This window comes from Leucoraja erinacea, chromosome 16, assembly GCF_028641065.1.
Source record: "Leucoraja erinacea ecotype New England chromosome 16, Leri_hhj_1, whole genome shotgun sequence".
Classification (NCBI taxonomy): Eukaryota; Metazoa; Chordata; class Chondrichthyes; order Rajiformes; family Rajidae; genus Leucoraja; species Leucoraja erinaceus.
The window spans coordinates 24,119,805-24,134,619 of record NC_073392.1 but is presented as its reverse complement, the minus strand read 5'-3'; the positions used below and the strand labels follow the sequence as shown (position 1 = coordinate 24,134,619).

Here is a 14,815-nt window from a genome sequence, read left to right as displayed (position 1 = left end):
TGCTAGATGTGTAAAACAGCAGTATTGCACAGTGGGTTCAAGCTGTATTGCAAGGGAAGGCTTTGAGAAGTATGCATGAAGCATGTGTGAAAGTATTGGACATGTGTCATGTTGAACAAACACAGAATAGGAACAGGAGACCATTCAGTCCCTCTCACCTATTCTGCATTCGGTTTAAGTACCATGGTCTAGTTTAGTCCTGTGTCCCTTGATACCTCTTGCTCTAAGGACTAGAAATACATTATTTTTGAATGTGTTGAATGATTTGGTTTTAAATGGGGGAATGACTTCTATGTTTTCCTCACAATCTGCCAACTCCCTCACTTTTTTGTATTGTCACAGATTTGAGCACAGTATACTCGGTTTCTTCATCAAGTCACGAATGTAGATTGTAAACAGTTGAGGCCACAGCGCTGAGCCCTGTTGAACCAGCCAGTTTCCCATCGCCAGTCTAAGAACAATCGATCCCAACTGTATTCTCTTAGTTAGTCTATGCCAATGACCAATCTATTACCCTCCCTCCACCCATCCCAAAGACCCATGCTTTCTTGCCACGCTCTAACCTTTGATGCGCACTTTATCGGATGCCTCTGGAAATCCAGATCCACTACAGCTGGCCCGCCCATATCCATGCGTTTGTGGCATCCTCAAACAGCTAGCCAATGTGTCTTGCCCTTCATAAACCATGTACACACTATAATATTACTATTTCTGAATGCCCCGCTATTGCCATCTCAGTAATGGATTCCAATGTATTCCCACGAACTGCAGGTACACTGACTGGGCTGCAGTTCCTTGCTCGCTGTCTCCCTCCTGTCTTGAATAGTGCCGTTACAGTTCCCTTAGCAAAACCCAGGGAATGTTAGTAGATTACAGCCGGTCATCCATATCCCTTCAAGCACTGGAAAAGGCCATGGGGTTTCTCAGTTTGTGCTGTGAGTTTGTAGTGTATTTCTTTTCTGTTGAGATTGTTCTTAGTCGCCCTTCCCCCCCCCCCCCCCCCCCTAGAGCCCCTGTATTCTCAATGATTCAATTATACTTTATTGCCGCATGTACCTAGGTACAGTGAAATTCTCTCGTTATTGGTGTACTTTCAATGTGAAGACTAATCCAGATTAATTATTTAGAATCTGCCTCAGTTCTATTTATCATTATTAATTTCTCAGACTGGCATTGCAAGGGACCAATGTTTACTTAAGTTCCTCTTGCCTAACTGCAGGCGCTCGAATGTGGGGTTTATACATTGTTATTTCCTGCCATGAAGTGTGAGAGAAAACCAGCAAATAATTTAAATAAATAATTATTAAAAGATATATTTAAAATCAAAATGTTCCCACAGGATGATTGCCTGGTCAGGGGTGTAATATGTTGACACTTAAAACATTTAATAACTTTTCTAGCCACTCTTCTGTACGCTAGTGTTCATGAAATTATCCTGAATGAGCTGAGGAGGAGTTAGTTCATCGTTCTGAGAGCCGTCAGTTCCAGGTGAACCTGTTCCTGTGACGGGGAGCTCACTCACTCATGCACGTTGCTTCGTGCAGTCGACTTTATATTACCATCTTGATCATGAGAAAGCTGAGCCTCTCATTGCCCTGTGGGAACATCCTCGGCTGCCTATAGTGTAAAGTTACAGACCTGGCTGCGTTGGCTTGACTTTATAAAGCTCCAATTAAGACAGCATAGTGGCGCAATGGTAGAGCACCAGACCCGGGTTTGATCCTGACTTATAGGTGCTTCCGTACTGAGTTTGTACGTTCTTCCTGTGACCACGTGGATTTTCACCGGGAGCTCTGGTTTCCTACCACATTCTATAGACATACAGGTTTGTAGGTTAATTGGCTTCTGTAAATTGTTCCGAGTGTGTAAGATAGAACTATTGTACAGTGATTGTTGGTCAGCGTTGACTCGGTGTGCCAAAGGGCCTGTTTCCACGCTGTATCTCTAAACTAACCAAATCAATCATGAAATCTGTACATTTGTGATCGTTGATAAGTCTTTCTCTTTCCAAATTGAGGAAGGTTGTCAAAGTATACAGAGGGATCAACAACAGGAATGGGCGGAGTAATGGCAGATGGAGTTGAGTCCGAGCAAGTGTGAGGTGTTGCACTTTGGGAGGTCGAATGTAAGGGGAAAATATACAATTAATGGCATTACCCATAGCTACATTAATGTGCAGAGGGATTTTGTCCATAACTCCCTGAAAGTGGCAACACAAGTAGATAGCATGGTAAAGAAGGCATGGTATACTTGCTTTCATTGGTCAGGGCATTGAGTATTAAAGTTAGGAAGTGTTGATGCAGCTTTATAGGACTTTGGTTAGGCTGCATTTGGAGAATTGCGTGACGTTCTGATCGCCCCGTTACAGGAAGGATGTACAGGCTTTGGAGAGGGGGAGATTGGACTGACTGGACTGTTTTCCCTGGATCGCCAGATTTAATAGAAGTATATAAAATTATGAGATGCATAGATAGGGCAGAACCTGTTTACCCCAGAATGGAAAATGAAGTACGAGAGGGCATTGCTTTAAGGTGAGAGAGGCAAACTTTAAAGGTGATATGTGGAGCAAGGAGAGAAGGCAGGTACGGGATACTGAGTTGGATGATCAGCCATGATCATATTGAATGGCGGTGCAGGCTCGAAGGGCCGAATGGCCTACTCCTGCACCTAATTTCTATGTTTCTAAGTTTTGTTTTTGCACAGAGGGCGGTGGGTGCCTGGAACGTGCTGTCGGGGGGTGGTGGTGGAGGCAGATCCCATAGTGGTGTTTTAAGAGACTTTTCAATAGGCACATGGACATGCAAGGAATGAATGGTATGTGGCAGATAAGAGTTGGCATCATATTCGGCATAGACATTGTGGGCCGAAGGGTCTGTTCATGTCCTGTATGGTTCTGTTTTACTAGTCATTCAAATTTGCTTCTTTTAGCAAGTAAAGTTGGGAAGTCCAGACTACAGCGACTGCAACAACGATGAAGCAATAGCTGATTTCCTGAAAAGGATAGAGTGTTATCAGAACACGTACGAGTCATTGGATGAAGTGTCTGATAAGTACGTTAGCTCTGTTCATAGAATTCAACAGCACTGAAAGATATTTGACAAACATCAGTTTTCAGTCCAATCATCTTCTCCACCTTTTGTATAGATTCATCTTCCTCGTCCACTTGCTGCTCTTTATCCCCCTATCCTTTAATATATTCAGATTCAGATTCAATTTTAATTGTCATTGTCAGTGTACAGTACAGAGACAACGAAATGCATTTAGCATATACTGATGTATATCCCTTTCTGCAGCAGCACATTTGTACATTATACAGTAAACATCTATTTCACATCTGTGGCCAAGACCTCCATCTTCCACATATAGTCAGTCCTGTAACCAGCCGTGTACCGCGGTGTTGGTGCTAGAACGGTTGCTCCTTGACTCCTTGTCTGGTTTGTTAGCCGGTGGGGGAGCCGTGATACACAGCCCCAGGAAAAACCCACCGTGCGCTCCGTTGACCACTCTGTCCTGTCTCGTGTCAATGCTGCCCTTCAATCCACTGCTCGGTGTCAGGGTTTGTGGCCGTGAGTCTGTTTCAGGATGTGTGTGACTCTCGTGACAGCGTATGACTGTAATTCTCATCTTTCTCTCAAAGGGATCTTTCTTTTATTAAAATCATGGATGTCGGGAGGCGCTACCTTGTCAACCATGTACTGGATCACATCCAGAGCAAAATTGTCTACTACCTCATGAACATCCACATAACTCCGCGCTCAATCTACCTCTGTCGTCATGGCGAAAGTGATCTGAACCTGATGGGCAGGATCGGTGGCGACTCGGGCCTGTCCACTCGGGGCAAGCAGGTAAGCCTGGGACCGTCTGATGCTCCCCACTGCACAGCATTGTCTCTGGCCTCAGCCCCCGTGGGTACCGCGGACCGCAAAACAACAGCAAACTCAGTCACTCTGCCAACAGACTTCTTGCTGACTCGGTGAGGAAACATAGAAACATAGAAAATAGGTGCAGGAGCAGGCCTTTCGGCCCTTCGAGCCTGCATCGCCATTCAATATGATCATGGCTGATCATCCAACTCGGTATCCTGTACCTGCCTTCTCTCCACACCCCCTGATCCCTTTAGCCACAAGGGCCACATCTAACTCCCTCTTAAATAGTCAATGAACTGGCCTCAACTACCTTCTGTGGCAGAGAATTCCAGAGAAAATGTTTTTCTCATCTCGGTCCTAAAAGATTTCCCCCTTAACCTTAAACTGTGACCCCTTGTTCTGGACTTCCCCAACATCGGGAACAATCTTCCTGCATCTAGCCTGTCCACCCCCTTAAGAATTTTGTAAGTTTCTATAGGATTCCCCCTCAATCTTCTAAATTCTAGCGTGTACAAGCCGAGTCTATCCAGTCTTTCTTCATATGATAGTCCTGACATCCCAGGAATCAGTCTGATGAACCTTCTCTGTATTCCCTTTATGGCAAGAATGTCTTTCCTCAGATTAGGAGACCAAAACTGTACGCAATACTCCAGGTGTGGTCTCACCAAGACCCTGTACAACTGCAGTAGAACCTCCCTGCTCCTATACTCAAATCCTTTTGCTTTGAAACTGAGTGAGTGTAAACTGATTACAGTGAAGGAGTTTAGTGAGGTCATGTAGATTAGCTGGAGCACAGGGTATACAGCACTGATCAAGCCCAACTCATCCATGCTGAACAAGCTGTCTACCTGAACTATAAGACCATTGGACATTGGAGTTGAATTAGGCCATTCAGTCATCCTTGGGTTAATGACCAATTCTTTTGTTTTGCAACATTAAGACCTAGATTATTGTCCTGAACGTGACACAAGGGTACAGAGCTCATGAGCCAAAGGTCTGTCAATATGCTGGACTGATCTATATTCCATGCACCTCTATGAAGCCACTGTATCGTTCCTTCTGGATTCAGCAATAGGCTTTATTTGCAGCACGCAAACGCAGTTTGAACTATCACATGTGATAATCACAGACAGTTCAATGTTGCCTCACATGTTGTTTGTGCAACAACATTGTCATGTGTTCAGCTGATGTGAGATGTTCTGTTGAAAGCTTCCAGTATAAACTACTGACAGACTTTACCACTGCTGGGCACTCGCTCTTTTTGCAGCGGAGATCTCAGTGCATCTGGTCGCACCTGAGCTTCAGATCAGGTTGAGCCCTCGGAGCTCTACCCAACATTGATAAAAGTTTGCACAGTGGACTCACTTAACCCTCCAGCCACTGAAACCCACAGAATCTCCAGCGGTAAGACATCATGCTTCACATGTCTTTGCTTATGTTTATAGTTTGCCAAATCCTTGGGGAATTTCATCCAGGATCAGAATATAAAGGATCTGAAGGTGTGGACGAGCCAGATGAAGCGGACGATACAGACTGCTGAGGCGCTGCACGTGCCTTACGAGCAGTGGAAAGCGGTGAACGAAATTGATGCGGTGAGTACCAGTGTGTTTCCTGGCCCAGGAATCTGTGACTTTGTGTCATTAGTGAAAGCGCCAGTTAGTATGAAATGTAATTCAAGGACAGGTGTCAGAGATTTCCACATGAGGGGCAACTGGAAGAGATGGCCAGTGTACCAGAGACGGGCACTTCCTCTCCGACGGTCACGGATCAGTGTGTAATCAGCCTGTCGTCTCATCAGCTCCATAGTTAACCATTACACATTGTGTACAAAGGGCACTTTGTTTTAAGTTCACTGGGAAACGGAGCAATGCAGAAGTGAATCTGGGCTTTGTGCGTGAGCTGAGACGTGTTTGCTGTGGGAGCAGTGAGCAGTTGTCAGTAAGCAGTGAGCTCTCCTCCTGTGTACATTGGCCCCCGGCCTGGGAATGGACGTCCTGGATATGGGAGATTCCCGGGATGTCTGAACAGTGGGCGGGGGTGGGGGTGAAGGTGATATGTGGGTGGAGAGTGCAGTGACCGGTCGGTGGGGTGGTGTGATACAGCAAGTAGGGGGGTGCAGTAAAGTGGGAGGGTGTCCATGGGTGGGGAGGTGGAGGTTGAATTGATGTAGTGCAGAGGTTGCAGTGATGTGGTGGGGGGGAGATTGCAGTAACGCATGGGGGGTGGGGGGGGGGGGGTTGCTTCGGCCTGGCTGGCTCGCGTCTATTCATTTGTGATTCTCCCACAGGGGGTGTGTGAGGAGATGATGTACGAGGAGATTCAGCAGAACTACCCCCGGCGGAGTTTGCGCTGAGAGATCAGGACAAGTACAGATACCGGTACCCAAAGGGTGAGGTAAGTGTTGCACCCCTCTCACCCCCTCCACTAGTTCACCCCTCGCCCTCAAGCCCTCCGCCTGCCCCCTCCTCACCCGCCCCCTGAACCCCCTGCACCTGACCCCCCTCCTCCCCCCCTCTACCCTCATCCTCTCTATCTGCCCCCCCTCATCCTCTCTATCCTGCCCCCTCCCTGCCCCCCCTCATCCTCTCTATCTGCCCCCTCCTCCTGCCCCCCCCCCTTATCCTCTCTATCTTCCCCATATTTTACACTCTCCAGGTTCCCTGCCCATTTTGACGCAGCTAATGCTCGGGTTGGAAGTCGTGTGCATGTTTTCCCACTTCCCAGATTATCTTTGCTGCCATCCGCGACATCATCTCTCTGTTTTAATGACCGTCATTTGCCGCAAATGACAAGACGTATCTGTTGCACAGTGTCCCACTGACACCACTCAAGGTCACTCACTCTCTGCACTCCGAATCTGAACCTGAAACTTCATCCCCCCCCCCCAAGTCTGTGAGTCTCTCGCTCCCAGACCTGGGGGATACCTGACACCCCTTGACTGCATCTCCCCTCTGGGCCCCTGACCATGCCAGTAACGTGACCAAATTGGATTTGTGACGTAACCAGATCGGTGACGGTGTTGGTAACGTGATCAAAGCACATGGCTGCTGCTCGTGTTCTCGTGTATCACAGGCCACCCTCCACATCTCAGATCAGCCCACTCGGCTCCATCGTTGCAGCGTACATTCACCTTGCTGACAAAACAAACTCACAATACAAACCATCAGAACTACGACAGTCACACCTACAACAGGGTGAACTAACGCAAGAAGAGTTGACCTAGCCTCTGGTAACCAACTATAAGTATCTACCACCCACCCACCCACCATGTGTGGTTCCTGTTGATGACTCGTCCACTCAGATCACCAGCTGCTGTGTTCCTATTGTGGTGACACTCCTACTAACCAATACATAGAGTCACACAGCACTGTCAAAGTCTCGATCTGTAATGAGACTCAAGGCCTTGAATCTTTAACCATCAGCAGTTGGTTTACTTTACTAGTTCAAGGGGTGACGTGCCTCAATCAAAGGCGATGATCACATCTCCAACGTTAGTCGGCACAACCAAAATAATGTACAAAGGGTTAAGTCAATCATTGTGTTAATCATCAGGTCTGCATGTAATGCACAAAGGAGACGACTTTTGATGATAAGTATATCAATGTGTTAAACACACTGAGTTTGCATCGATGTTGTGTCAAGTATCCCATTAGCTCTGAGATACTAAAGGTTTACTTCTGCAGCCCCTTCGGCCTAACTTACCCACGCGGACCAAGATGCTCCATCTACTCTAGTCCCACCTGCCCGCATTTGGCCATACCCTTCTAAACATTTCCTATCCACATACAGTGCCCTCCATAATGATTGGGACATAGACCCGTCACTTATTTATTTGCCTCTGTGCTCCACAATTTGAGATTTGTAATTTTTTAAAAATCACTTGTGGTTAAAGTGCACATTGTCAGATTTTAATAACGGCCATTTTTATACATTTTGGCTGATTTTCCATACCTTAGAATGGGGTAGCCTTTATTTGTCAGCCAATCATGTAGTTTACACATAGAATCCAACACTCGTTCAGCAGATATTCTGTCCAATTTGTCCTCGTGGTCTGCATGCTGTTCTCCCACCTCATTACTGTGAGGCAGTCTCCTGCACAGGTTCCTCTGATGTTTGTAGGGAGCGTGGCTCAAATGCAGGCACTGATGTGGACACACATACTCCTCAGACCCTGTTCGACAATCCTTCACCTTATTCATCTAATTATTCTTATCGGGATAACACTGCTCTCCACATCCCATCTGCAAACGTTGGGATAGTATGCTCAACTTACATCGGGTCCATCCCCACTACACTCCTGCTGACCAGCTACATTCCCTAGTAATGCTCCGTCCCACCTTGCTACACCTATAGACTGTGGAAAAACGTTCTCCTTAATGAACCTCAAACGTTTCTCCCCCTCAAAGATTTTAAATCCCAGTAAAAATGTTGGGAGGTTTAATTCCTACGGTAGGGTGACGCTGTGTTTATTGCCACAATCTGCTCCTCTCTCTCCTGTTGGGAGGTCTGTGAAACATAGAAACATAGAAAATAGGTGCAGGAAGATGTGCAATACCATGTGCTCTAATTTTGCCCACTAATCTCCTGTGCGGACCTTTTCAAAGGCTCTTTGAAAGTCCAGATACACTACATCCACTGCTTCATCCATTTTACTTGTCACATCCTCAAAGAATTCCTGAAGATTAGTCAAGCAGGATTTCCCCTTCATAAATCCATGCTGACGTGGACCAATCCTTTTACTGCTATCCAAATGCGCCGTTATTACTTCTTTAATAATTCTCCAGCATCATCCCCACCACCGATGCCCAGTGAAGTGACAACACCCTGTTTGTTTCTAATCTCTACCCTTGTGGACTGGTTTCAGGAGCCTTCTCTAGGATTCTCCCTCAATACCAAAGCAATGCAGTCTTTGACAAATAGTGCAATAATATCTCCTCCCATTTTACTCCTACTTATTCCTCGCCTGGAAATACTATTCCCTGGGTCATCGATTGCCAGTCCTGCTCTTCATTGCACAATATCCGAGTCCCACGTGCCAAACTAAGCTTTGCGTTCATTCCTTCACTAGCAACACCCCGTGCATTAAAATAGATGCAGTGACTTGTTGAATGTCAGGCCTCGTGTGACGTCCCTGTTGATCATTGCCAGCCTCAGATGGTGCAGAAATATGGTTGTGCGATTGAAATGTGCAAGGTTTCGATTGGCTGAATGTAAAAGATTAGCTGGAAATCTGAATGGAGCAGGCTGTGAACTCTTATCCGTGTCATTATCGGCTGTTTCCTCCTTCAGTCCTACGAAGATCTGGTTCAGCGACTGGAGCCGGTGATCATGGAGCTGGAGAGACAGGAGAACGTTTTGGTCATCTGTCACCAAGCCGTCATGCGTTGTTTGCTGGCCTATTTCCTCGATAAAACAGCAGGTAAATGGCAGCTGAGATGGTTATGCGATCATCTGCTGGCTCACAGACGGAATGGGGCCGCTGTGTGAATGGCAACCAAGACCACGAGTCCTGCACCCTGGGTGCTCATGCCCACAAATGCCGGCCCCCCCTCAGGCTGCCTGCCCCTCACCTGCCCCTGTACCCCTTCATTGCCACCCCTCCTCCACCCCTTCACTGCCACCCCTCCTCCCCTCACCTGCCCCTTTACTGCTCCTCCTACCCTTTACTATCCCTCACTAACATAAGTAGGTTGTTGAGCCACTCAGACCTGCTCCATAAGTTGATAACAACCAGCCTGATACTCCACCTTGCTTTAAGATTTCACAAACCTCCTCATAAGGAAACTTATGATTTTTGACCAAAATTCATCAACCCTTGCCTGGTCGATAGATCTACAACTGATTACATTATTGTACCATGTATAATAAGGTTAATTCCTGGGATGGCGGGACTGTCATATGCTGAGAGAATGGAGCGGCTGGGCTTGTATACTCTGGAGTTTAGAAGGATGAGAGGATATCTTATTGGAACATATAAGATTATTAAGGGTTTGGACATGCTAGAGGCAGGAAACATGTTCACGATGTTGGGGAAGTCCAGAAGCAGGGGCCACAGTTTAAGAATAAGGGGTAAGCTATTTAGAACGGAGACGAGGAAACGCTTTCTTACAGAGATGTGAGTCTGAAATTTTCTGCTTCAGAGGGCGGTGGAGGAGGCTGGTTCTCTGGATACTTTCAAAAGAGAGCTAAATAGGGCTTATTAAAGATAGCGGAATCAAGGAATATGGGGAGAAGGCAGGAACGGGGTACTGATTGGGGTTAGTCAGCCATGATCACATTGAATAGCGGTGCTGGCTCGAAGAGCCGAATGGCCTACTCCTGCACCTATTGTCTATTGTGTGTGGTTATTCCTGGAACTGTACAAGTTTACAGAGGGACCACCTGCAATGAGGCTTTCAAGAGGGGAGGGGGGGGTTGGTGGTTTGTAAAGTCGTCAAGATTCAAGAGAGTTTATTGTGATGTGTCCCAGATAGGACAATGAAATGACATGAACACTAGTCTAGCTCTAGAACAATGTAAATGTGGTGAATGCTTCTGTTGATAATGGTGTGAACTTACCGCTGCCTGTTCTTCCGTTTACAGAGGAGCTCCCGTACCTGAAGTGCCCCCTCCACACTGTCTTAAAGTTAACGCCAGTGGCTTATGGTAAGCAGCCTGGCCCTGTCCGCGGGCAGTTTAACCCAGTGTATAATGGGGCCGCGGGGTCCTCACAGAGCCGTCATGAACACACTTGTTCACTCGGTAGTTTCTGATTGAACTTGAAGCCCTTTGATTGTCACACAAAGGTGGCTGCCGAGTAATGACGTTCACGTTTATGATACAGGCGTTTAAACAAAATAACTTTTGCGAAAAAATGACACACATTGGACTTTTCGACAAGGTTGAAGTTCATGGTGTGAAAGGGGCAGTGACTGAAAGGAGAGGATCGCGGTATCTGCAGGGAGAAGTCTGCTGTCCCACGGTTGGTGTCGGCAGCTGAGCACTCTGCGATGGGGTTACGGTGCAAGAGTCCAGTGCCTGCAGATGTGGCAAACATGAGGGCCAGGGATGGGCAACGAGGGGAGGGGAGGGGAGAGAGTGACTGTGTGTTCCCGGTGTGCCTGTGCGACTATTATCGTTTGCCAGTACGACTGTTTATTCCCTCTGCAGGGTGTAAAGTCGAATCCATTTTCCTCAACATTGAGGCTGTCAACACACACCGGGAGAGGCCGGAGGTAAGCTGTCTGTCTGCAGGCTCAGTTATTTAATGTAATTGGGGTAGGATGGAGCTTCCTCGTTGCTGCTGAGTTGGAGATTGGGGAGGAGAGGTGGGAGAGGATCTGTGTGGAGTGGATCGAGGGAGGGGTGTGGATGGTATTGAGGGGCAGTGCCGGTGGAGACAAGGTAGGATGTGGGCCTGTTCTCTAACAATGCATTGAAATTTGGCTTCTGCACTCCGTTCAAAAATTCTGGGAGGGCCAATCTCTTCTAAATCTGAGAATCTGTCACTTCTTGAATACTTATTATTGCAAATTATTTTTAGTAGCCAAAAACGTAATAGTAAAAATGGCCTTGAATTAAAAATAAAGCAACTCCTCTCCAATCAGTTTGGCTTCAAGGTCCCTGATGCATGCCCACGACAGCATCAAGGCTTGTGTGAGAACTGAGAATTATTGAGACATAAACCACCAGCAGGTTACATTAGCAGGATTACTCTGTGGCCTTGAAGTTCCTGAACTCTGCTCCACTATTGAACAAAGCTTAGCTACAGCTGCTTTCCTGTGGAGAGGCTTCAGAATGAGCAGAATGCAGCTCAGTGCAAAGAGCAACACACCGTGCTTGGTACCCCAAATGTATGGTCCCTTCAAACCTCCGCCAGGAACTTCTGAAATACTCTCTCGCACTCGCAAATTAGTGCCCATTTCTTTCAGAGGGTTTTTTGCAGAGTAAAAGGAAATTGCAATAATAGACAAGTTAACGCTGTATGACTGTAATACTGTGGGAAGTACGGTAGCACTGAGCAAAGTGACAATAAGCTAAAGTTAAAGAGATTTTATTTTAATGCCTGAAGCATACGAAGCAGACAAAGTAACAGTGATACATACATCTGACCTATTGCTGAGATATCGTTGCTTGGTGACCATGGTTGGGATTAGATATTTCAGATTCCTGAAGTTTATTAAAGACTCTCAAGGAAACAGTGATGTGGGGGGAGGGAGAGTCCTGAGAATAAAGAATGACTCTAGGGTGGTGTGGGATGATCATGGCCCTACGATTGGATGGAGGAAAAAGATTGAGGGACGTAGGTTATGCTGGAGACACAAGAGATGCAGATGACAAGTGCTGCTGGAGCTCAGTAGGTCAGGCAGATCTGTGGAGAGAATGGACTGACAGCTTTTTAGACTAAGAGAGAGGATGAGAGATGGGATGTGGTGGGGAAAAAGTGCATGTGTTGAGATCTGGGGGAAAGAGGGACGAGGGGGGTGGTCAGAGGTGGGAGCAGTTTGCCTGAAATTATTTAATTCAGCGCTGATGCCACTGGGATGTAGATGACCGAGGTGGAATATGAGTTGCTGCCCCTCTAGTTTGTGTGTGGCCTCACCCTGGCAATGGGGGAAAGACAGGCCAGTATGGCAGTGGTGAGGGGAGTTAAAAGATTTGGCAAACAGGAGATCCAGCAGGCCTTGGCTGACTCAGCACATGTTCAGTGAAACAGTTGCCTCGTCTACGCTTGGTCTTACCCCGATGTAAAGGAGTGAGCAAATGTGAGCAATGTGAGCAAAGCACGAGTTTGGAGAAGGTGCCCGTGAACCACCACCTCTTGTGGAAGGGCTGATGAGTGCCTGACTGGATCGGAGAGGTCGGGACAAGCGTTGGTTCATTCTCCCGTGTACGAGGTACAGTGAAAAACTTAGTTTGCATGCTCTCCTGTCAAATTTTAACGACATGAATACAATGAAGCCATGCACAGGGCCACAGGTAGCGCATGGAGAAACATTCCAGAGTGCCCAATATAGTGTTACAGAGTTATAGCATTGCAGTCACAGGGAACATGCAGATGAAAAAGTGCAAGAAATACAATGAGATAAGTTGGGTAATCGGGACTACATTATTGGAAGATCATTCAGTAGGGTGATAACAGTGGGGAAGAATCATATCCTGAGTGGTGCTACCCGCTTTTAAGCTTCCCTATCTTCTGCCGACGGGAGAATGACAAGATGGAATGAGTGTCCTTGATTAAGTTGGCTGCTTTCGTGAGGCCCCGTGAAGTGTCGATGGTGGGGAGTCTGATCTGTGGGACGTATACTTAAGTTTAGAGATACAGTGTGGAAACAGGCCCTTCAGCCCATCGATCACACAATAGTTATGTTATCCTACCTTTGCATCCTACATACTAGGAGCAATTTACAGAAACCAATTAACCTACATACTTGCATGTCTTTGGGGTGTGGGAGTTTGGAGCACCTGGAAAAAACCCACGCGGTTACAGGGAGAACGTACAAACGCAGCACCTACAGCACCCCTGGTCACGGTCGAAGTTCAGTCTCTATAGCTGTGCCATTGTGTTGCCATTTTTATTGTTGTTGGACTGAACTACATCCACAACTCTGCAATTCCTGGCAGTCATCGGCAGAGCTGTTCCCAAACCAAGTTGTGATGCATCCCGATCGGATGCTTTCTACAGTTGATCTTTAGAAACTGGTGAGAGTCATACGAGGCATGAGTTTGCAGGGGTGGGATGAGTGAACCAGGGAATCATAGGGAGAGTGGTCCCAGCAGACAGCACCCATCTCTACTGTCATGGGGGAGTAGTACTGACAAACAGCACCCATTCCCACACCATGATGACTGTATTGGTGCTGCCTCCTGCGCTGAGACCGACAGATTCTGTTGGTTCCAGTTTGCACCCTGTTTTCATGTTGATGTGCTCCAGTCTGACTCTGTTCTCTGGATTGTCTACCTCTGTCAGGTAACAGTCAGCCACCAAGATCCATTACCAACTCATAGACTCCCATGGCGATTCTGACTCCATTTCCTGTAACTGTGTCCCCTGAGGACTTCATTCCATCTCTTGCTTCCTCGCTCTGCCCTGATGATGAGATTCTCCACACAGGTGTCTGAGATATCTTTATTCTGCAACCATGACCTCCTCCTTCCCATAGTTTACTGAGCCCTGAACCACATTTCAGCTGCTCCTCTGCTCCCAGCCCCTCTCCTGGAGAGGAGGAGGTTGATGTGTACAATGCTACGTCAGGCCTGGATTGGTAGGCTGTAAAAAATGTTCCTCCTCAGCAAGGATGTCTCCATTCCAAGGCGACTCCACCTTCGCCTCCAGTGCATCGGTACTGTCCACCTAATTTACTCATTCTGGAATAGACTCCACATTCCCCAAATCCTCCCTCCATTCTTTGAATAAAGAATTTATTCATAAATTCACACTGGGAGCAGGTATGATAACAATATTTAAAAGATATTTGGCCAAATAGATGGATAGGAGAGGTGTGGAGGGATACGGACCAAATGTGGGCAAATGGGGCTAGCTTTGATGGGGCATTTTGAACAGCTTGGATGAGTTGGGCCGAAGGGCCTGTGTCCATGCTCTGTGCCTCTATGGCTCACTGTGACTGGATCTATCAGTTCCACGTTACTGCATCAAAGCTCTTGTGTCTTTGATATGCTCTCTCTCTCTTTCTCTCTCTCTCACCATGATGCCTGTGTCTGGTCTCCATGTTGTGTATCATGACTCCGACTTCTAGCCCCATCTCTGGCTGTCTCTCAGTGCCCACTACCAACCCCTTCACTCCCCATCCCATTCCCCATTGCACCCTCTCTCTTCTCTCCTGTCCCCTTATTCTCATCGCCATCCTCCAGTAAACTGCTTCCCGTCCTCACATTCATCTCAATCAATCAATCAATCAATCAATCAATCAATCAGATTTATTCATCACATACACAATAAAGTGCAGTGA

General features: G+C 47.0%; 1 protein-coding gene across 1 annotated transcript in view; it reads left to right on the top strand.

Annotated features, from left to right (window-relative positions):
- LOC129704630 (6-phosphofructo-2-kinase/fructose-2,6-bisphosphatase 4-like) overlaps window positions 1–14,815 on the top strand; it is a 56,099-nt gene that overhangs the window by 39,812 nt on the left and 1,472 nt on the right. Inside the window, 8 exon segments of the mRNA XM_055647885.1 lie at window positions 2,929–3,050; window positions 3,638–3,845; window positions 5,312–5,458; window positions 6,154–6,204; window positions 6,207–6,260; window positions 9,156–9,285; window positions 10,449–10,511; window positions 11,016–11,080. Of these exon segments, the coding sequence (XP_055503860.1) occupies window positions 2,929–3,050; window positions 3,638–3,845; window positions 5,312–5,458; window positions 6,154–6,204; window positions 6,207–6,260; window positions 9,156–9,285; window positions 10,449–10,511; window positions 11,016–11,080 (840 nt within the window).